Here is a 21,591-nt window from a genome sequence, read left to right as displayed (position 1 = left end):
CTCACCTGATTATTCCTGGAGTTAAGATTGCCTAAACCAGCAGCTGAATCTTCAGCTATCAAGAGTGGCTCGCTTTTCTCACAGCTGTCGTGGCTGATTAGCGTGTCCGCATAGTTGGGCTGGGGGAAGATCACGTGACTCTTCCGAGAGTCCGCGGTCAGGGAGACCTCGTGAGAATAGGTCTGCAGGAAAGCCCGCACCCCGTCCACGCCCACAAAGTGCGAGGCCGGCACGCCCACCAGCCCGCCTCCCGAAGCCTGGAGCAGGCGCGACGCGTGCCAGCGCCTCAGCCTGAGCGCCAGCAGCACGATGACAAAGGCGAGGAAGACGCAGGACACTGCGGCCACCGCCACCACCAGGTAGAGCGTGAGGTCCGAATCGTCTGGGTCGCCGGGGGTCCTGACGCTGCCCAGATCGGCCAGGACGTCCGGGATGCTGTCGGCCACGGCCACAGTGAGCGTGACGGTGGCCGAGAGAGGGGGCTGGCCGTGGTCCTGCACCGCCACCACCAGGCTCTGCTTGAGCGCGTCTCTGTCCAGCAGGGCCCGCGCCGTGCGCACCTCGCCCGTGTGCAGCCCCACCGCGAAGAGCCCTGGCTCGCTGGCCTTGAGCAGGCGGTAGGACAGCCAGGCGTTCTGGCCCGAGTCTCTGTCCACCGCCACCACCTTGGTGACCAGGTAGCCGGGCTCTGCGGATCGGGGTGCCAGCTCCACGCCAGTGGAGCCATCGCTGGGGGTGGTGGGGTACAGGATCTCTGGCATGTTGTCGTTTTGGTCCAGTACAAATATGCTAACAGACACGTTGCTGCTGAGTGGTGGGTTCCCACTGTCCTGTGCTGTCACCCACAGTTGCAGGTCACGGAACTGTTCATAGTCAAAGGAGCGCAGTGCATACAGGGTTCCAGTGTCTGAGTTGATGGAGACATAGGAGGATAAAGGTGCTCCCTGGAGGGTATCTTCCACCAAGGAATAAGTGACCTGGGAGTTCTCACTGCTGTCCAGATCTATCGCCATTACTGAGAAGAAGGAGGCTCCCCTGGCATTGTTTTCAGGAATGTAGACGGAGTAAGATGAGTCAGCAAAAGTGGGAGGGTTATCATTGTCATCTGCTACATTTAGTGAAATGTGAGTTTCTGTAGACAAGGGCGGAAATCCCTGGTCTGTGGCTATCAATGTTATATTATAGCTCTGGACCTGCTCCCTGTCCAGCATTCTGGTTGTTATCAACTTGTAATAATTTCCGTAAGTCTTTTCCAACTTAAAAGGCAGACTGTTGGGAACGAAACATGAAACTTGACCATTTTCCCCAGAGTCTTGATCTTGCACATTTAGAAGAGCAATAACTGTACCTGGAGGAGAGTTTTCCAGAACTGAATTAGTAGAAGATGTGATAGTTATTTCTGGAGCATTATCATTCACATCCACAACGGTGATCAACATCTTAGCAGTGGTGGAGAGACCTCCACCATCTTGGCCTTGAATTTCCATTTCATAGAATCTATATTTCTCAAAATCCAGAGACCCTCGTATTAAGACTTCTCCAGTTTGAGAATCCAACTGGAATATTTCAGAAGTTTTGCCTTCCATGTTCTGGAATGAATACACCACTTCCCCATTGATTCCCTCATCTGGATCAGTTGCATTTACCATGAGCACCCGAGTTCCAGAGCTGAGATTCTCAGGAATACTCACTCGATATACAGACTGTGTAAACTTTGGTACATGGTCATTTACGTCGAGGACCACCACACGAATGGCAACAGCACCCTGGTGGATGGGATCCCCTCCATCGAAGGCTGTGAGGAGGAGGTGGTGAGCAGCCTCTTTCTCTCGGTCCAGACTCCCCTCCAGCACTAGTTCGGGATTCTTGGCCCCATCCGTTCCACCTCGCATTTGTAAGGAAAAGTAACTATTAGGATTGAGCTGGTAGCGCTGGAGGGAGTTCATTCCCACATCTGGATCCCTAGCGCTAGGAAGGGGAAATCTCGATCCCGGAGTTGCGTGCTCACTGACTTTTATCTCTATTTCCGCCTCCTGGAAGCTGGGGGCGTTATCATTAACATCCGTTATTTCCACCTCCACTCCGTAAATCTTCAGGGTATCCTCCACAAGTATCTCTATATTTAAAAAACAGGAAGACAGTGTCTCACAGAGCTCCTCCCGGTCTAACCTACCTGCAGTGATCAAGCTGCCACTTCGCGGATTCAGAGCGAAAAGCTGCATCCTATCTCTGGAGATGATGCGGACTCCGCGTTCCGCCAGCTCCCAGAGTTCCAGCCCCAGGTCCTTGGAAATATTGCCCACGAAGAAGCCTTTGTCTGTCTCTTCGGGCACCGAGTATCGGATGTGCCCTGCCCCAGACTCCTGTAGCGTCTTCAGGAAAATGTACAGGAGGACCAGCCCGCTGCGGTCCAGGCGCAGTAGCCAATTCCCCATAGCAGTAAGCTGAGCCTATATTCCCTGATTTCTTGAACTGTTTTGTTCTGAATCAGCTTATGTATCTACGAAGTTCCGGAATGACCGCATCCAAAATATATTAGAGAGCGAACTACTTTAAATTTCCGGCATCGGGATCTGTGAGTACCCGTATTCCTCTGCTTTGTGTTGTAGAGATGGGGGAAGGAGGGACTGCCGCTTGCAGCTTCCCATTCCCTGATTGGTGAAGAGCGGCGCCTAGAGCCGAATCTTGTTATTGCAACGAGTTAGAAAACCCAACTGATTGTCTTTTCCAGAAGTTATTACACACTTCTTCGAGAATTACACACATTTATAACACTGAAAATTGCACACAATAAAGAGTTGTATAATGTGATGTTAAAGGTTTACTAAGAGCACTTAATAAAAGGAGTAATTATTAAAAGGGCTTGCTTAATTAAAAAAAAATATTGTCAAATACTACTGGAACTGAAAACTTGCAGGTTAGATTTGCTTCCTATTGATTTTTACCGACTGGAGGGAATAGCATTTGTGGATGTGGAACTAACATGGTTCCAAATAAAATCATGAGAGCGCATGACTATAATTCCTACCAATATTTCTTTATTGCGTAAGATAAAGAAGAAACATTTGAGAAAATTTGGATGGCAGGATTGTCATTTAAAATACCATGACATTAAACCATAATTGTGTTCTATATTCTTAATTAAAAAGTATTCGATTTCATTAAAAATTTGCCTAAGATTTTAATATATATTTTACTTTAAATTGCATAGGAAAAAGACTGCAGCATCATAAACTTTAGTCTAAACAGTTACACCATTAGGTTTCACCTAGGTTTACTTTTCAGAACTTTATCAAGAGATTGAATCTAGAATCATTATTTTTATTTATTTTTAAGTAAGCTCTATGCCCAAGTGGGGCTTGAACTCATAACCCTGAGATCAAGAGTCATATGCTCTACCAACTGAGCCACCCAGGCGCCCCTGAATCTAGAATCTTTAAATAACAGTGCCATAGGGGCTCCTGGGTGGCTCAGTGAGTTAAGCGTCTGCCTTCAGCTCAGGTCATAAACCAAGGTCCTGGGATGGAGCCCCAGCATCTGGGCTCCCTGCTCAGCGGGGATTCTGCTACTCTTTCTGTCCCTCCCCTGCTCATGCTCTCTCTCAGTCTCTCGCTCACACTCTCTCTCGAATAAATAAATATTTTAAAAATAACAATGCTATATTGGAATATTTGACATATTATAATATAAAAAGCATTATTTCACATACTTACCTGTTTGAAAGTCTTCTTATCCGTTTCAACATTAGGAATTAAAATGCTAGTCAATAGCCCTGAAGGGCTATCTTTGTTAAGAATATCTTGTGTGGCTGGAAAATGATCAACAGATGTGAGAAAATTAAATTCCGGATTAGTTTGATCCCCCGGCACACATAAATTATAGGCATAGGGCAATGTTCCCTCACTGTAGTTGGGGGGAATCTCGGGTCCAGACTCGGAGCAGAGTGCAGACCCGAAGCAGCCCCTTGCGGCGGGGCTGGAAGAGCTTCGCAGGCGCAGGGCAACCGCCAGAATCACCGCGAGTAGGAAGAGGACCGAAATCAAGGCCAAAGCCACCACCAGGTAAAACTGCAGCTCTGCCTGGGGGTCAGAGGGCGCCAGCCGGTCGCTGACATCCGGAAGCACCTCCTGTAAGCTGTCAGCGAAAACCAGCAGCAGCGTGGCTGTGGCCGAGAGGGGCGGCTGTCCCCCATCCCGCACAGCGACCAGCAGGCGCTGGCGGGCCGCGTCCCTGTCGCCCAAAGCACGCGCCGTGCGCACCTCGCCCGTGCGCAGCCCCAGGCTGAAGAGTCCCGGCTCGCTGGCCTGCAGCACGTGGTACGACAGCCAGGCATTGTGTCCCGAGTCGGCGTCCACCGCCACCACCTTGGTGACCAGGTAGCCAGGCTGCGCGGCGCGCGGCACCGTGTCGAAGAGCGCCGAGCCGTCGGGCCCCAGCGCCGGGTACAGCACCCGCGGCGCGTTGTCGTTGCGGTCGTCCACCAACACGCGCAGGCTCACGTTGGCGCTGAGCGCGGGCGAGCCCTGGTCGCGGGCCTGCAGGGTCAGCTCGAAGGCGCGCAGCTGCTCGTGGTCGAAGGCGCGCTGCGCGAACACTACGCCACTCTGCGCGCTCACGGACACGTAGGACGCCAGCGCCCGTGGCTCCAGGTCGCTGGCCACGATGGAGTAGGAGACGCGGCCGTTGGGCCCCAGGTCGGGGTCGGAGGCGCTGACTTGGGCGATGGAGGCTCCAGGGGGGTTGTTCTCAGCCACGTGAACCACGTAGGAGGCCTGGTGGAAAACTGGCGCGTTGTCATTGACATCGGTGATGTGCAGGGTGATGGTAATGCTGGAGGAGAGCGGCGGCTTGCCTCTATCAGTGGCTGTTATGGTGACATTGTATTCCGGAGTGTGTTCTCGGTCTAGGGGTCCATCTGTCACCAGCTTGTAGAAATTATTAGATGAAGAATGAATCTTAAATGGAATACCTCTACTTAAATTACATGTGACTTCTCCATTTTGCCCAGAATCTTGGTCTTGTGTTTTGAAGAGAGCCACAACCATTCCTGGATGGGCATCCTCCAAAATCTGATCAGAGAGAGAAGTAATGATTATTTCAGGGTTGTTGTCATTTTCGTCTAGAACTTCTACAATTACTTTACACTGTGTAGAGAGGGATCCCCGGTCCTTGGCTTCTACATCCAAGGTATATCTTTTTACTTCCTCAAAATCCAAGGGTTGATTAGTTATAATGTTTCCTGTAGCAGAATCCAGAGAGAACACCTGCTGGGCTTTATTAGCTACACCAAGGAATGAGTAGGTGATCTCAGCATTGAAGCCTTCATCTTGGTCAGTGGCGCTCACCTTCACCACCAAAGTGCCTGGGGGCACGCCTTCCTGAAGACTGACCCTGTATATATCTCGGCTGAACACTGGCGGGTTATCATTGGCATCCACCACCAGGATTCGGATTTGAGCTGTGCTGCTTCGTGGTGGATCCCCGCTGTCTAGGGCCGTCAGCACCAGATGATGGGAGCTTTGTGTTTCTCGGTCCAGGGTCTTCTTCAGTACTAATTCTGGATATTTGCCACCATCAGGACTGTCTTTCACCACCAAGGAGAAATAGTCATTAGGACTTAATTGGTATTTGCTCAGTGAATTCATACTAATATCAGGATCTTCTGCAGACTCAAGAATTGTTCCGGTCCCCGGGGTGACAGATTCACTGATTTCTAAATTTATTTCATCTTTATGGAATTGAGGGGCATGGTCATTAATATCCTCAACAACCACAATGATATGAAAAATATTTAAGGGATTTTCCACCACAGCTTCCAGCTGCAACTCACATCTTCTTCTCTCTTTGCATATCTGCTCTCGGTCTATTCGGTCCTTCACAAGTAAGTCCCCGCTCTCCGCGTCTACGTTGAAAAGCAGCTTCTCCGTGCTAACTCGCAGCTTCCGAGCCGACACATCCAGGACGCTGAGCCCGAGATCCTTGGCGAGGTTCCCTACCACCGAGCCCTTGGCCAGTTCCTCGGGAACGGAGTAGCGGATCGGCTCGCAGAGCGCGGGGTAGAACAAAGGTAGCAGGAAGGGAAACAGTACCTGCAGCCTGCTGGCTGGGCGCCTCTGAACGCAGCTCCCTCCCATTGCGCGCTCTAATTCTCGCTGGGTCCCAATCTCTCCAGCTGGAGAAAGTGCACGCTATCACACTGGTAGCATGGGGCCCAGAACATACACAGCCTCCAGTCTTGGGGGTGGGAATCTTTGTGTGCGGAGGAGAGTCTGCGCAGCCCGGAACCGGTGTGGGAGCGGGTTCTTTCTCTTTATGTTGTCTGCACCGGAAAACCCTGGCTAGAGGCTGAGGAATCCCGGGCGACAGCACTTGCCCTGTACTGGCCGACAGCGGCGCCCAGAGGCTTTGTGTGGAACCGCAATCTAGTTTTTCTCTATTTCAGAAAATCTTTTTATTTTTATTTTTTAATTTTTAAAAATATTTTATTTTTAAGTAATCTCTTCACCCAACATGGGACTCAAACCCACAACGCCAAGATCAAGAGTTGCATGCTCCAGCGACTGAGCCAGCTAGGTGCCCCAGGATATCTTTTTAAAAATGTAAGGTGATACCAGCTAAAATACTGAATCTTATTTCTCATTGATTTCATTTTCATCATGAAACATGTTTTACATGGTCAAAACTATCATATGTTTTATATGTTAAAATTTTACATAAACTTTAAACAGGTAAAAGGATTTTTCAAAATTCAAAGAAGCACAAAAGAGTGGAAAGTAGGTCTTCTATCCCGCGGCTCGTTGCTATCCAGTTCTTCCATCTAGAGGTAATCACTGTTATTCCTTTTAAAAGTAATTATCCACAAAGGCTAGTACTGAAGCAAAAAACTTTTTTGTCTTCAATCCTAGCTTATATTTAGCTAGAAAGTATTAATCCATCCTTCATATTTAGGAACTAGAAGGCAGTAATTCCCATATTCAATACAATCATCTAGAGTGTTCTGTACTGCTTTTAAATAATGTTTTAAAACACTTGGTTACAATAGCTACCATGTCAAAAGAGTTCTTTAAAAAAAAAAACCTGTGTTTTTCAGAACAATGAAATTATTTCAGATAGATGCATAATAGGGGCGCCTGGGTGGCGCAGTCGTTAAGCATCTGCCTTTGGCTCAGGGCGTCATCCCTTTGTTATGGGATCGAACCCCACATCGGGCTCCTCCACTAGGAGCCTGCTTCTTCCTCTCCCACTCCCCCTGCTTCTGTTCCCTCTCTCACTGGCTGTCTCTCTCTGTCAAATAAATCAATAAAATCTTTAAAAAAAAGATAGATGCATAATAATTTTGACTCCCAAAGCCAGAAATTAAAATGTCTGTTTCCATGATTTAAACTAATAACTATGACCCAAAGGATGTGCTCTCCTTCCACAGACCTATTGTTCAACAAATGTTGGATGACATGAGAAAAGTCATGGTTTCATAAGTATTTGAGATACATCAGGGCATTCTTTGACTTTATGCTACCATACTAGTTTAGAAGAATGTTAGTAATAAGTTAAAAGATATCAAACCAAATACATCACCATCTTCACTAAAGTAAATGGGCTCATCAGTAACTCTACTGATCATTTAATTAGAATAACTTTTGTGTACTTTTCTGCTTATATTCAGATCTCCAACAGAAGTGATATTTCTTTCTTGACTTTAAGTTTATTGTGACTCTTAATTTCAGAGTTTTCAGATATTCAGGTGGGTCTTCTTTCTTCTACATTAAAGGGCCACTGAAATACTGCTGGCACACATCTTTTGCTGCTGTCCTTGGGAACATGTACAAATCTGTCTCCCCAGTCTATATTTTTTCAGCCTTAGAGATGGGAGAATTTAACAAAAAATGCTGACAGCAGAACCCAAAATTTGCTTCATTTAACCTTCTGTAGGTTCTCTAGAATCCCTACTGAGCAAGGAAAGTCAAATTAAAATGCTGTGTCTTTCATATAACAGTATGAAATTAGAATCACAAGCAAAAAGGATGCTGCACTGTTACCAATTATGATTACACTTGGAAAAACTTAAGCACACATTGTTATCAATTGTTAATAAAATGTTAATAAAAAATTCAAATCTCTCTAGAAAGTATATTCAACTGTAACTGTTGCTACAAGGTATAGTTGAAAAACAAAACCACAAAGGTGTTGAGAAGTGGTGTTGCTCTTCTCCTTGGGAAGAACAACATTGAGGAGCCTCGTACTGGATTATTTCCAGTGAAGCTAATGCATTTGTTTCTGATATTCACCTATTCTTCCCAGACCCGCCTTCAAAACAAGAGCTAGGGTTGCCTAAGGGGCCAGGATTTCAGCATGTGGCCAAGAGAAGTGTACATAAATTGACAGACACTTCTGTATGGAGGTCCTCTCAGGAACTGTCATATCGTAATCAACAAAACTATAAAATAGAAGGTTCTGCAAGGCAAATCATAACAGCCTGTGACCATAGGTCTTCATTGGGATTAGATGAATATTGACCGGAAAGTAAAAACATACTAGCCTCAATAACCATCAAGTTCTACCCTTCATTGTTCTAGCAAGAAACAAGTATCATTAAAACGGAGAAAAAAGTGAAAAAATAAAGATCGGAATTTTCTACCATTATGCTGTAAACCTAAAAGTCATGCCAATCATAATTCTTAAAAGGAGAGTAAAACTAGAACTCACTGGGACCAAAAGGGTATCTTCTACAGGAAACTTCGAATCATCTAACAAAGACAAAGGATCCTTTTTTTCACAGCTCTCCTGGCTGATGAGCGTGTCCGCATAGTTGGGCTGGGGGAAGATCACGTGACTCTCCCGCGAGTCCGCGGTCAGCGAGACCTCGTGAGAATAGGTCTGCAGGAAAGCCCGCACCCCGTCCACGCCCACAAAGTGCGAGGCCGGCACGCCCACCAGCCCGCCTCCCGAAGCCTGGAGCAGGCGCGACGCATGCCAGCGCCTCAGCCTGAGCGCCAGCAGCACGATGACAAAGGCGAGGAAGACGCAGGACACTGCGGCCACCGCCACCACCAGGTAGAGCGTGAGGTCCGAATCGTCTGGGTCGCCGGGGGTCCTGATGCTGCCCAGATCGGCCAGGACGTCCGGGATGCTGTCGGCCACGGCCACGGTGAGCGTGACGGTGGCCGAGAGAGGGGGCTGGCCGTGGTCCTGCACCGCCACCACCAGGCTCTGCTTGAGCGCGTCTCTGTCCAGCAGGGCCCGCGCCGTGCGCACCTCGCCTGTGTGCAGCCCCACCGCGAAGAGCCCTGGCTCGCTGGCCTTGAGCAGGCGGTAGGACAGCCAGGCGTTCTGGCCCGAGTCTCTGTCCACTGCCACCACCTTGGTGACCAGGTAGCCGGGCTCTGCGGATCGGGGTGCCAGCTCCACGCCGGTGGAGCCGTCAGTGGGCAGGGTGGGGTACAGGATCTCTGGTGCATTGTCATTCTGGTCCAGCACAAATATGCTCAATGACACATTGCTGCTGAGCGGCGGGTCCCCACTGTCAGTGGCAATCACCTGAATCTGTAGATTACGAAACTGTTCATAGTCAAAGGATCGAAGTGCATACAGGACTCCTGTGTCAGAGTTTATGGAGATGTAGGAGGATAGAGGTGCTCCCTGGAAAGTGTCTTCAGCTAGGGAGTAAATAACCTGAGCATTCTCTTTGCTGTCTGGGTCTAGTGCAGTCACTGAGAAGATGGACGCACCCCTAGGGTTGTTCTCCAGGATATAGGTGAAGTAGGAGCTGTGGGAAAAGGTGGGTGGGTTATCATTAATATCTGCCACTTGCAGGGTGAAGTGAGTTTCCGTTAATAGGGGTGGATTTCCTCCATCTGTGGCTGTCACTGTAATATTGTACGAGGATACCTGTTCCCTGTCAAGGGTTCTGTGTGTCACCAGTCTATAATAACCATCGATGGATTTTTCTAACTTAAATGGTAGATTCTCTGATATGGAACAGGTGACCTGTCCATTCTGCCCAGAGTCCGGATCATGCACGTTTAAAAGGGCTATAACAGTCCCCATAGGTGAGTCTTCCATCAGGGGACTAAACAGAGATGTGATGGTCACCTCTGGACTGTTGTCATTTACATCTTCTACTGTAATCAATACTTTTGCCATTGCAAGATATGCTCCTCCATCTTCTGCTTGTATTTCTAATTCATAGAAATCTGTTTCTTCATAATCTAGATTTTCCGATAATTTTATTTCTCCAGTATTTTTGTTTAGTTGAAACTTCAACAATTGTGTGTCAGATGATTTTCGGAACGAATATGTTACTTCTCCATTGGCTCCTTCATCCCTGTCTGTGGCAGTGACTGTTAGCAGCTGTGTGCCCACAGGCAAGTTCTCCAAAACACTCACTCGATATTCTGGCAATGTGAAGACCGGTGCATTATCATTTGTATCGAAGACAGTCACACTGATGAGAACCGTACCAGATAGGAGAGGGTCGCCCCCGTCCAAGGCCGTGAGGACAAGGTGGTGCACTGCCTCTTCCTCCCGATCCAGGGCGTGCTCCAGCACCAGCTCTGGGTATTTGACTCCGTTGGCATGACTCTGAACTGCTAAGGAGAAGTGCTTATTGGAGCTAAGCTGGTAGCTTTGGAGGGAGTTCACACCCACATCCGGATCAACAGCTTCCAGGAGAGGAAAACGCATTCCTGGAGCGACGTTTTCATTAATTTTTACGTCAACATTTTCTGTTGGGAATTTTGGGGCATTATCGTTGATATCAGTTACTTCTATTTCTATCCCAAAAAGTTTCACCCTATCTTCCACCAGAATGTTAAAATTCACCAGACACCGCGCACTCTGAGCACAGAGCTCCTCCCGGTCTATCCTGTCCGCGGTGACCAAGCTGCCGCTTCGCGGGTTCAGAGCAAAAAGCTGCGTCCTACCTCTGGAGACGATGCGGACTCCGCGCTCTGCCAGCTTCCGGGGCTCCAGCCCCAGGTCCTTGGAGATGTTGCCCACGAAAGAGCCTTTCTCCAGCTCCTCAGGAACAGAGTAGCGGATCTGCCCGGCTTCAGCCTCCCATGACCGACCGAGAAAAAGACAGAGCAGAACCAGCGCTGTGCGGTGGGAGCGGTTCCTTTTCGCAGCCATTGTTGTCTAGTCAAGGAATTCTCCCGAAGTACTCACTGGGCACGTTGTGTGTGTTGACCGATTCCTTTTTCTCTCTCTGGCTTCAGGGAGCCTCTGTAGCGTAAGCGCCTTAAATTCTGGAGTGAGTTTTGCTGCAGCTCTGCAGCCGGTTTGTGGGAACTGAGGAGCTTTGTGTAGTCAGAGCCCTGAGAATCCGGATTGAGCGCCGGCTGCGTTTCTCTCCTAGTAGGTGAACAGCGGCGCTCAGAGTCCTCACAAGTTACTGCACCCACTATGTATGCAATGGACAACAAACGCTATTCTCTGTTGGATCTTTTATTTTATTTTATAATACTTCTTTAGTTTCTCAACTGATATTCCCTAAGCCAACTGCTATTTGTAGGTTTCTTACTGAGTAGGATAAATGAAAATACCGTATAATATTAAATGAAAATAACTGGTCAAGTATACATTTGTAACACTTACTTCCTCAGTAGAAATGTACCCACTTTAGAAGGTTAAGTAACGCTTATTCTATTTCCTATAAGCTTCTAGCTATTTTCAGAAAAGCCTTACAATCTTATTTGAAATTTTGATTGAAATGGTCCCATTACGTTTAATAGACATTCATTTAGAGACTGTATGAGATATACCCCTTATAATTCACTTGTAATTTTTATTTTAGCTTTAACTAATTAACTAATTAATTATTTGTGTAGCATTAATACTGTGGAAAAGGTTTTCAAAGTATTCTTTCTAAAATAGTTTTATTGAGACTTCGTGAATTTTTTTGAAAAAACATTTATTATAAGCATATGTAATTAGAAGTTAATTTGACCTACTTAAATGAATTGAACAAGTAACCACAAACTAAAAGAAACATAACATACCTGTGTTGTAATGCGAAGAAAAATATAAGAATTTCAAGCTATAATTAAACACAAAGTTAGAATCGTGATTTATGTTTTTTAAAAAATAAATATTTACTCCTATGACCTGCTTTCATCAGAGTATTGATACCAACATAAACAATCTCTTCTCTTGGCATTTTGCGTGGAAGCCCAAAGTAAAGTGGTTCACACATCTTCAATTGTATGTGCCTGTCAAAGGTGCAGGAAAGCCCGCACCCCATCCACGCCCACAAAGTGCGAGGCCGGCTCAAAGGTGAGGAGTTGAGAGGTTCACATCTTTCTTTTTTTGTTGTTTTTTTAAGATTTTGTTTATTTATTTGAGAGAGAGAGTTAATGAGTGAGAGAGAGAATGAGCAAGGGGAGGAGCGCAGGAAGAGGGAGACTAGCAGGCTCCCCGCTGAGAAGGGAGTCTGACTCCAGACTTAATCCCAGGATACTGGGATCATGACCTGATCTGAAGGCTGAAGGCATCAGAGCTGAAGGCAGATGCTTAACCGGCTGAGCCACCCAGGCGCCCCTAGGTTCACATCTTACATTCAGAGAACAAGTTTAGAACTGTTTATGCCACTACACCCCTCAAGAATGGAACTCTTCAAAGATTTTATATTTTGTCTTCTAAGGTTTTATATCAGACAATCAGAGACAGAGACTGAGTGCAAAAGGCAATGACCTTTCATTTGCTTTCTTGGAAATTCATTATCTTGCAATGTAGAAGAAAAAGGATTAGGAAAAAGTACAATTTAAACTCCACGAAAACATAAATATAAGAAAACAACCAGAAAAACCAAAAGTAGAAGAGAAAATTCTCCTAGGGTAGTTAGTATTAAGTTCTGGGGACCATAGAAGCCTTGGCCATGGAACACAAGTTCTGACTCATCATCCAAGGAAAATACATACATCTCTAAATTCCCATAGAATTTCAGAGACTTGTGGATCTGCCCACCAGCTCCCCTCAAATGCTTAGTTTTTTAAACTATTAAATGAAGAAAGATACCTAAATGTCCCCAAGATATTATTTGCAATAAATGTTTCTTTGAAACAAGCACTTGCTTTGATACTTAATGCATAGCTTAATATTATTAGACTCAACACATAAGTAGGATATGGAAAATTCATCTTAAATCTTATCAGATTTGAATAATTACCTATTAATTTATTTGGCAAGAAGCCACTGCCTGTTTTGCTAATCTGAACTTGACTAGACATCTCCAATTTAGTGACATTATTTCTGAATCATAGAGCAACCTATGAACCAAGTAAATCTTGAAAAATACAATCAGCAAAAAGTAAACACTGAGAAGACAAAAAGGTGATTAGTTATGGATTTTCTAAATATAATTCTACATATAGAAACGCAGTAGTATGCCAGAAATAAGAGAAACCAGTAGGATATATCAGAAGACACAAAAGTGGAACTCACCAGTGTGAGAGTCTCAGGATGTGCAGTCAAATCATGCCCACCCTGAAGTGGAATTAAGGCCCCAGATGAATCACTGCAAAGTAGCATATCTTGTCCTGAACTCAAATGCTCATTGCACTTTAGAAAATTAAACTCCGTCTTCCCAGTATGGGCAACGCACAAATTGTAGGAATAAGGCAAAGTCCCTTCACTGTAGTTGGGAGGAACCACAGGTCCTGACTTGACACACAGACCAGGCTGAAAGCAGCCCCAGGTGGTGGCGCTGGAGGAGCGTCCCAGGCGCAGGGCAACCGCCAGAATCACCGCGAGGAGGAAGAGCACGGAAATCAAGGCCAAAGCCACCACCAGGTAAAACTGCAGCTCTGCCTGGGGGTCAGAGGGTGCCGGCCGGTCGCTGACATCCGGAAGCACCTCCTGTAAGCTGTCAGCGAAAACCAGGAGCAGCGTGGCTGTGGCTGAGAGGGGCGGCTGTCCCCCATCCCGCACAGCGACCAGCAGGCGCTGGCGGGCCGCGTCCCTGTCGCCCAAAGCACGCGCCGTGCGCACCTCGCCCGTGCGCAGCCCCAGGCTGAAGAGTCCCGGCTCGCTGGCCTGCAGCACGTGGTACGACAGCCAGGCATTGTGTCCCGAGTCGGCGTCCACCGCCACCACCTTGGTGACCAGGTAGCCGGGCTGCGCGGCGCGCGGCACCGTGTCGAAGAGCGCCGAGCCGTCGGGCCCCAGCGCCGGGTACAGCACCCGCGGCGCGTTGTCGTTGCGGTCGTCCACCAACACGCGCAGGCTCACGTTGGCGCTGAGCGCGGGCGAGCCCTGGTCGCGGGCCTGCAGGGTCAGCTCGAAGGCGCGCAGCTGCTCGTGGTCGAAGGCGCGCTGCGCGAACACCACGCCGCTCTGCGCGCTCACGGACACGTAGGACGCCAGCGCCCGTGGCTCCAGGTCGCTGGCCACGATGGAGTAGGAGACGCGGCCGTTGGGCCCCAGGTCCGGGTCGGAGGCGCTGACTTGCGCAATAGAGGCGCCTGGAGGATTGTTCTCGGCCACGTGAACCATGTAGGAGGCCTGGTGGAAAACCGGCGCGTTGTCGTTGACATCGGTGATGTGCAGGGTGATGGTCGTGCTAGAAGAAAGGGGAGGCTTGCCTCTGTCAGTGGCTGTTATGGTGACATTGTATTCCGGAGTGCGTTCTCGGTCTAGGGCTCCATCTGTAACCAGCTTGTAGTAATTCTTAGAAGAGGAATAAATCTTGAAAGGAATATCCCTTCCTATGTTACACACAACTTCTCCATTTTCTCCGAAGTCCTTGTCCCTTGTTTTGAAGAGAACCACCACCATTCCTGGAAGAGTATCCTCCAAAATTTCATCAGAGAGAGAAGTGATGATTATTTCAGGGTTGTTGTCGTTTTCATCTAGGATTTCTATGATTACTTTACATTGGGTAGAGAGCCCACCTCCATCCCTTGCTTCCACTTCCATGGTGTATCTTTCTGTATCCTCAAAATCCAATGACTGGTTATTCGTAATCATACCTGTCTTCTCATCCAGTGAGAACGTGTGCCTTGTACTCTGAGCAGTGCTCCTGAAGTAGTAGTTTACTTCTGCATTGACCCCCTCGTCTTTGTCAGTGGCTGTCACCTGCAACACGGAGGATCCCGGGGGCAGATTTTCACTAACACTGACTCTATATTCATCCTTGCTGAACACCGGGAAGTTATCATTGGCATCCCTGACAAAGATTTCTATTCGAGTAGTGGCACTTCGTGGTGGGTCCCCCCCATCCAAGGCAGTCAATATCAAGCGATGAGAACGCTGCTCTTCCCGGTCTAGGAGCTTCTCCAAAGATAACTCTGGGTATTTACCACCGTCGGAATTAACTCTAATCATTAATGAGAAATAAGGGTTAGGATTTATCTGATAGTCTTTAACTGAGTTCATATTTATATCAGGGTCTGTGGCAGGGTCAAGGGATATTCGTGCACCTTCGGATACAGATTCACTGATTTCTAAATTTATTTCATCTTTATGGAATTGAGGGGCATGGTCATTAATATCCTCAACAACCACAATGATATGAAAAATATTTAAGGGATTTTCCACCACAGCTTCCAGCTGCAACTCACATCTTCTTCTCTCTTTGCATATCTGCTCTCGGTCTATTCGGTCCTTCACAAGTAAGTCCCCGCTCTCCGCGTCTACGTTGAAAAGCAGCTTCTCCGTGCTAACTCGCAGCTTCCGAGCTGACACATCCAGGACGCTGAGCCCGAGATCCTTGGCGAGGTTCCCTACCACCGAGCCCTTGGCCAGTTCCTCGGGAACGGAGTAGCGGATCGGCTCGCAGAGCGCGGGGTAGAACAAAGGTAGCAGGAAGGGAAACAGTACCTGCAGCCTGCTGGCTGGGCGCCTCTGAACGCAGCTCCCTCCCATTGCGCGCTCTAGTTCTCGCTGGGTCCCAATCTTTCCAGAAAGCTGAAGAAACTGGAATCCACGGGGTCACTGGAAGAACATTCCGCCCATGGCAGTCGGAGCTGGGAATCTGTGTATGTTGGGCAAAGTCTGCGCGGCCAGGAGCCTCAGTGTGCGAGCGGGTTTCCTTCCGTTTGTGTTGGTGACTGTGCAGGAAAGCCCAGGCTGGAGGCTGAGGAATCCTGGGCGACTGCGCTTGCCCTGTACTGGCCGACAGCGGCGCCCAGAGGCCCCGTGTGGTACCGCAGTCTGACATTTTCCTCTTGAATCCAGTTTATCTCTGGAATATCTCTAGAATATATATATTGCTCTTCGAAGCTCCTATATATATTTCTATAAATTCCCTGTACTCTGAGAAGTACTCCTGAAGTAGTTTATTTCTGCATTGACCCCCTTGTCCTAGTGAGTGGCGGTCACTGCAACAGAGAGGACCTGGGGGCCAATTGTATACAGAGAGAAATATATATAGAGAGAAATATGTATAAGAGCAATATATATATAGAAATATATGTATTTGAATATATTTGAAAATGCACTTACATAAGAGCCCGAAATTCTACTAAAGTATTACAGTTGTATATACTTAGTGTCTTAAAGAAATTATGTAAAATTTTCAAACTTACACAAAACTAGAGAGTATTATTACTGAATCTTTATATACTCATCACGCAATGGCAGTAATGATCAGGGCCATCTTCATTTAATATATATTGTACTCCCTCATTATTTTGAAGCAAATCCAAGATATTTTAACTTTTAAGAGAAAACATCAAGATAAGCAAGGATTTTATCCTGTTCTGTTATATAAAATGTTACCAATATAAAAGCCCTATCTCATTTGAGAAAAGTAGAATTCAGCATTTTCCCCACTCTGCCCAGTTATCCATGCAGTGAGCTTACAAGTGGTATTATTAATGGTAGAGAATAGTAGTAACCCACCATGATATACAAGCCTTCATCAATATCTATGTTATTTTTCCAAAATTAATGAATATTTAATATTTATGAATACCAAGTACCAATGGTTACTTCCCAGGACAGAAACTTCAAGTGACAGTTTACCTGTTGCACAGTTAAAAATATGACCCAGAAGGATGCTTTATTTTTTTTCTTAATAGCTTAGAAATAAGAGTATTTGAAATAATTATAATGTCTGTATGTCATACTGGCTTTCCAGACTTGTTAACCCTATAGCCAGCGTGTTTAGAATAGAATTTTGAGTCAACTTCAAAGCTTATTTTTAAAGTCTCCTGGAGGGGCATCTGGGTGGCTCAGTTGGTTAAGCCTCCAACTCTTGGTTTCACCTCAGGTCATGATCTCAGCGTCATGATATCCAGCCCCCTTCAGGCTCCGCACTGAGCGCAGAGTCTGCTTAAGATTCTCTCCCCCTCTCTCTGCCCTCACCCCTTCACTCTCTCACTCTCTCAAAAAATAAATAATAAAAAAATAAAGTCTCCTGGAATGTCTTTTTTTACTTAAATTGACACTATGTTCAAAATCAAATAAAATATTGTTTTCCTTATAGCTAAAAGCGAGTAAAATATTTTTAGAATCTCTCCCAGCAGTTCTTGAGAATATTTTCCTAAATTGTCTCCCTTATCCAGATTTATTTCTAGGCTGGAGATTGGAGAATTGAACCATAAATAACAGATGGTTGAAGAATAATTTTTATCTCCCTTGTTTTGTCCTCTTTTGGTGTTCATCCTCAGAAATCCCTGTAAGTGAAGTGTCATTCTTCCTCAAAAGTGATCTTTAAATTCCAACAACCTCTACAAACATGTGATCTGAAAAACATAACCTCAAAGGGGTGGTGTCCTATCATAGAAACAGAATAGCAGAAGCAGAAAAGTCTGGGCTTTTAGTTTCTTCAAGAAGAACGAATGTGTTTTGTCATTAATTTACCTTTACAAAATCAGTTATCAGGTGTAGTTATGTTTCAGCAGTATGTAAGAAGTTCGAAGATATATAAGAAGTTCACAATGGGGCCACTGAAAATAACAACAATAATAACTTTCAGGAATGGAAAACCACCCCTAAGAATTAGTAGTGAACTGATAACCAACCAAGCAAACACACCCAAATAGCCCATATCAATGCTCAATGAGAGCAGCCCCATGAAGAGGGTTTCCATTGACCCTAGGTTAATTTAATTAGGATAAAGTGAAAGTTTTATCAGTGATGTAACCAATAAATGCCTCCTATAGATGTTAGAGCAAAAATTAGGCCCAATGAAAACCTAAGTGGTGTGAAATGCATTAACATCAGTGTATCATACCTTAAGTGCAAACCTTAAAGACAAAACCAGTTATAATAGAAAATAGAGGAAAAATGGAACTCACTGAAGCAAAGACGTGTTTCCTACAGGAAACCTAGAATCATCTGAAACACAGGAAGGGTCATTTTTCTGACAGCGCTCCTGGCTAATCAGGATATTGTCATACTTGGGCTGGGGAAAGATCACATGACTCTCCCAGGAGTCCGCCATGAGTGAAGCTTCCTGGGAGTAAGTCTGCAGAAAAGCCCACACCCCGCCAACACCCACAGAGTGAGAAGTAGGCACACCAGCAAATCCAATCCCCACAGCCTGGACTAGATGTGAGGTGTGCCAACGCCAAAACCTGAGCACCAGAAACACAATGACAATGGTAAGGAAGATGCAGGAGATGGCAGCCACTGACTCCACTAAGTATAGGGTGAGGTCTGAGGTCTCTGGGTATGCGGGGACCTCCAGACTGTTGAGGTCAGCCAGCACATCTGGAATGCTATCAGTCAAGGCCACGGTGAGTGTGACAGTGGATGAGAGAGGGGGCTGGCTGTGGTCCTGGACCACCACCACCACCAGGCTCTGCTGGAGTGAGTCTCTGTCCAGTAGGGCCTGCCCCGAGAAGAGCCCAGGCTCACTGGCCTTGAGCAGGCAGTAGGACAGCCAGGCATTCCAACTTGAGCCTCCATCTACAGCCACCATCTTGGTTACCAGGTCACCAGGTTCTGCAGAGTGCACACCAGTGGAAACATCAGTTGGGGAGAGTGGGGTACAGGATTTCTGGTGCACTGTCCTGGTCCAGCACAAGCAAGTTCAGTGACACATTGCTGCTGAATGGTTGGTTCCCACTGTCACTTGTCCTCACCTGCATTTCAAGATCATGAAACTGCTCAAAGCCAAAGGAACACAGCATGTATATCACGCCAGTGTCGGAGCTGATGGAGACATAGGAGGAAAGAGGCAACCCTTGGATAGTGTCCTCAGCCAAGGTGAAATAACACCTGAGTGTTCTCGTTACTGTCGGGGTCATGGGCTGGCACCAAGAAGATGAAGATGGCTCTAAGGTTGTTCTCAGGGAGGTAGACTGAATAGGAGTTTCCAGAGAAGCTGGGTTATCATCGATATCTTCGGTGTAGATGGATGTAAATTGCTGTGGACCGGAGCAGCATTCCTCTGTCTGTTGATGTTACTGTGATTTTATATTCAGAGGGTTTTTTTCTCTGTCAAGAATTTGGACTGTCACCAATCTATAATAATCTTCTATTAATTTTTCTAATTGAAAAGGTAAATTATGAGGTGTGTTACAGACAACTTGACCATTCTTCCCGGAGTCTCGGTCATACACATTCAGGAAGGCGATTACTGTTCCAGGAAGAGTATTTTCCAAGACTGGGCTAAACAGAGATGTAATGATCACTTCCGGTCTATTGTCATGCACATCTTCCACTGAAATGAGCACTTTGGTCCTCCCCAAAAGTGCCCCCACATCTTCAGCTTGTATTTCCATTTCATAAAATGCACATTCTTCATAGTCTAGACTCTCTGCTGTTGATATTTCCCCAGTATTTTCATTAAGCTGGAATAACGGAGATTGTTTTTCACTAATCTTCCAGAATCTATAGGTCACTTCTCCATTGGCTCCGTCATCGGGGTCGCTAGCGCTCACAGTAAGCAGCCGGGTGCAAGTTCTCTGGGACTTTCACTCGGTAAATCGGTAGAGCAAAAACCGGGGCATTGACATTTGTATCCAGCACTGTCACGTGGATGTGCACTGTGCTGGAGCGACGCGGGTCACCGCCATCCCAGGCGATGAGGACCAGGTGGTGAGCAGCCTCTTCCTCGCGGTCTAGGGCCTGCTCCAGCACCAGCTCTGGGTGCAGAGTTCCGTCTCGTCTCCAGTTTGCACGTCGAGGGAGAAGTGGGGATGGGGGCTGAGCTGATAGCTCCACGTCCGGGTCAACAGCCTCTGGCAGTGGGTAACGTGTTCCAAGCGCAGCAATTACATTAATTTTTACTTCCAGATTCTCAGCCTGGAATTCTGGCGCACTGTCGTTTATATCAGTTACTTCTACTTCCGTTCTGTAAAGTTTTACCCTTCCACTAGGAATTCAAAGTTAACCAGACACTGCTCTCTGAGCACAGAGCTCCTCCTGGTCTTTTCCATCCTCAGTGACTAAACTGCCGCTTCGGGGGTTCAGAGCAAAAAGCTGCGTCCTACCTCTGGAAATGATGCAGACACCGCGCTCTGCCAGCTCCTGGGGCTCCAGCCCCAGATCCTTGGAGATATTCCCCCACAATAGAGTCTTTTTCTGTCTCTTCAGGCAACGAGTAGCGTATCTGGCTGGTCCCGGTCTCCCAAAGCCTGCCCAGGAAAAAGCACAGCAGAACCAGTCCTTTGCGGTGCAGATTAGTGGAGCGGGCATTGTTCCTTCACTACGGATATATTTTTTCCCCAGAATGCTTTCTGTGCAAATTGACTCCTTAGGCTTTTTTTTCCTCCTGCAAATTATGATGACCTTTTACCTTTTTCCTCAGGAGAAACTGAAGTGCCGCAAGTTAAGAGGGTGAGTTTTGTTGCAGCTTTTACTGCAGTTTGTGGGATCTGTGAGGCTTTGTGTAGTTGCAGATCTTAACATCGGGATAGGATAGAGAGTTGATTTGAGCTTTTTCTTAGAGCTGGTCAACAGCGCCCTTAGAGTCCTAGTCCGACACTACACCCACTGAGATAATACTTGGTTATAGATGACTGAAAAAGAAAACACTCTCTTCTAACCATGATCGTAGACTTGTTTCACTGTTTCTTGCATTCTCATCTCAAAAGCACTTACCATTTCTGGATATGTTAGTTGAAAATGAAGTGGAATGAAACTTGTATTAAGTGTACTGTTAAATCGACATCTTTTCTTTTTTTCTTTTTCTTTTTTTAAGTACGCTCCACGCCCAGCATGGAGCTCAATGTGGGGCTTGAACTTCCAAAGACCCTGAAATCAAGACCTGAGCTGAGATCAAGAGTCAGATGTTTAACCGACTGAGCCACCCAGGTGCCACTCACCATTTTTTCTTAATATCAAATTAACTTATTCTTGGTAGAATTTTGCTCTCTTTTTACATATGTAAAATATTCTAATTCCCTTTTTATAATGTTTCAAAATTTTTCTATATGTCATTATTTTCTGAAGTCACTACAATGTACATCCTCTTTGGAAATACATTCATGTTTTTCTTAGTTTTATACAATAAACATATATTACATATTACATTGAGTGAATGTATGGATTATTCATTTTGAAATTATTTTTTAAGGTTAACTTATGCAGATAGTAACTTGCTGGAGTAAGGTTTCCTTAAAATTTCATTCACAAAATAATTTAAATTATGCAACAGTAATAGATTTTCTCACCTAATATTGCTAAATTTTAAAAGGACTGGTT

General features: G+C 46.3%; 2 protein-coding genes across 18 annotated transcripts in view; both read right to left on the bottom strand.

Moving 5' to 3' along the window:
- LOC113255376 (protocadherin gamma-C5) overlaps positions 1-21,591 on the bottom strand; it is a 169,513-nt gene that overhangs the window by 84,924 nt on the left and 62,998 nt on the right. The window contains exon 1 of one of the 17 annotated variants that reach the window (XM_048221030.2): positions 13,438-16,291. The exons of 12 other annotated variants lie outside the window; for them this stretch is intronic. In XM_048221030.2, the coding sequence (XP_048076987.1) occupies positions 13,438-15,858 (2,421 nt within the window). In that variant the 5' untranslated portion in view covers positions 15,859-16,291. 4 more of the 17 variants (XM_048221024.2, XM_048221031.2, XM_048221022.2 and 1 more) reach the window with 4 other exon arrangements.
- Positions 18,233-19,190, bottom strand: LOC125282974 (protocadherin gamma-A9-like). Its single transcript, XM_048221043.1, is given in 2 exon segments — positions 18,233-18,919; positions 18,921-19,190. Coding segments are annotated over 2 exon segments (957 nt in total).

The sequence above is a fragment of the Ursus arctos genome, unplaced genomic scaffold (assembly GCF_023065955.2).
Source record: "Ursus arctos isolate Adak ecotype North America unplaced genomic scaffold, UrsArc2.0 scaffold_5, whole genome shotgun sequence".
In the NCBI taxonomy this organism is placed as follows: domain Eukaryota; kingdom Metazoa; phylum Chordata; class Mammalia; order Carnivora; family Ursidae; genus Ursus; species Ursus arctos.
The sequence above is the reverse complement of the archived record's forward strand: the minus strand, read 5'-3'. Positions and strand labels throughout refer to the sequence as shown.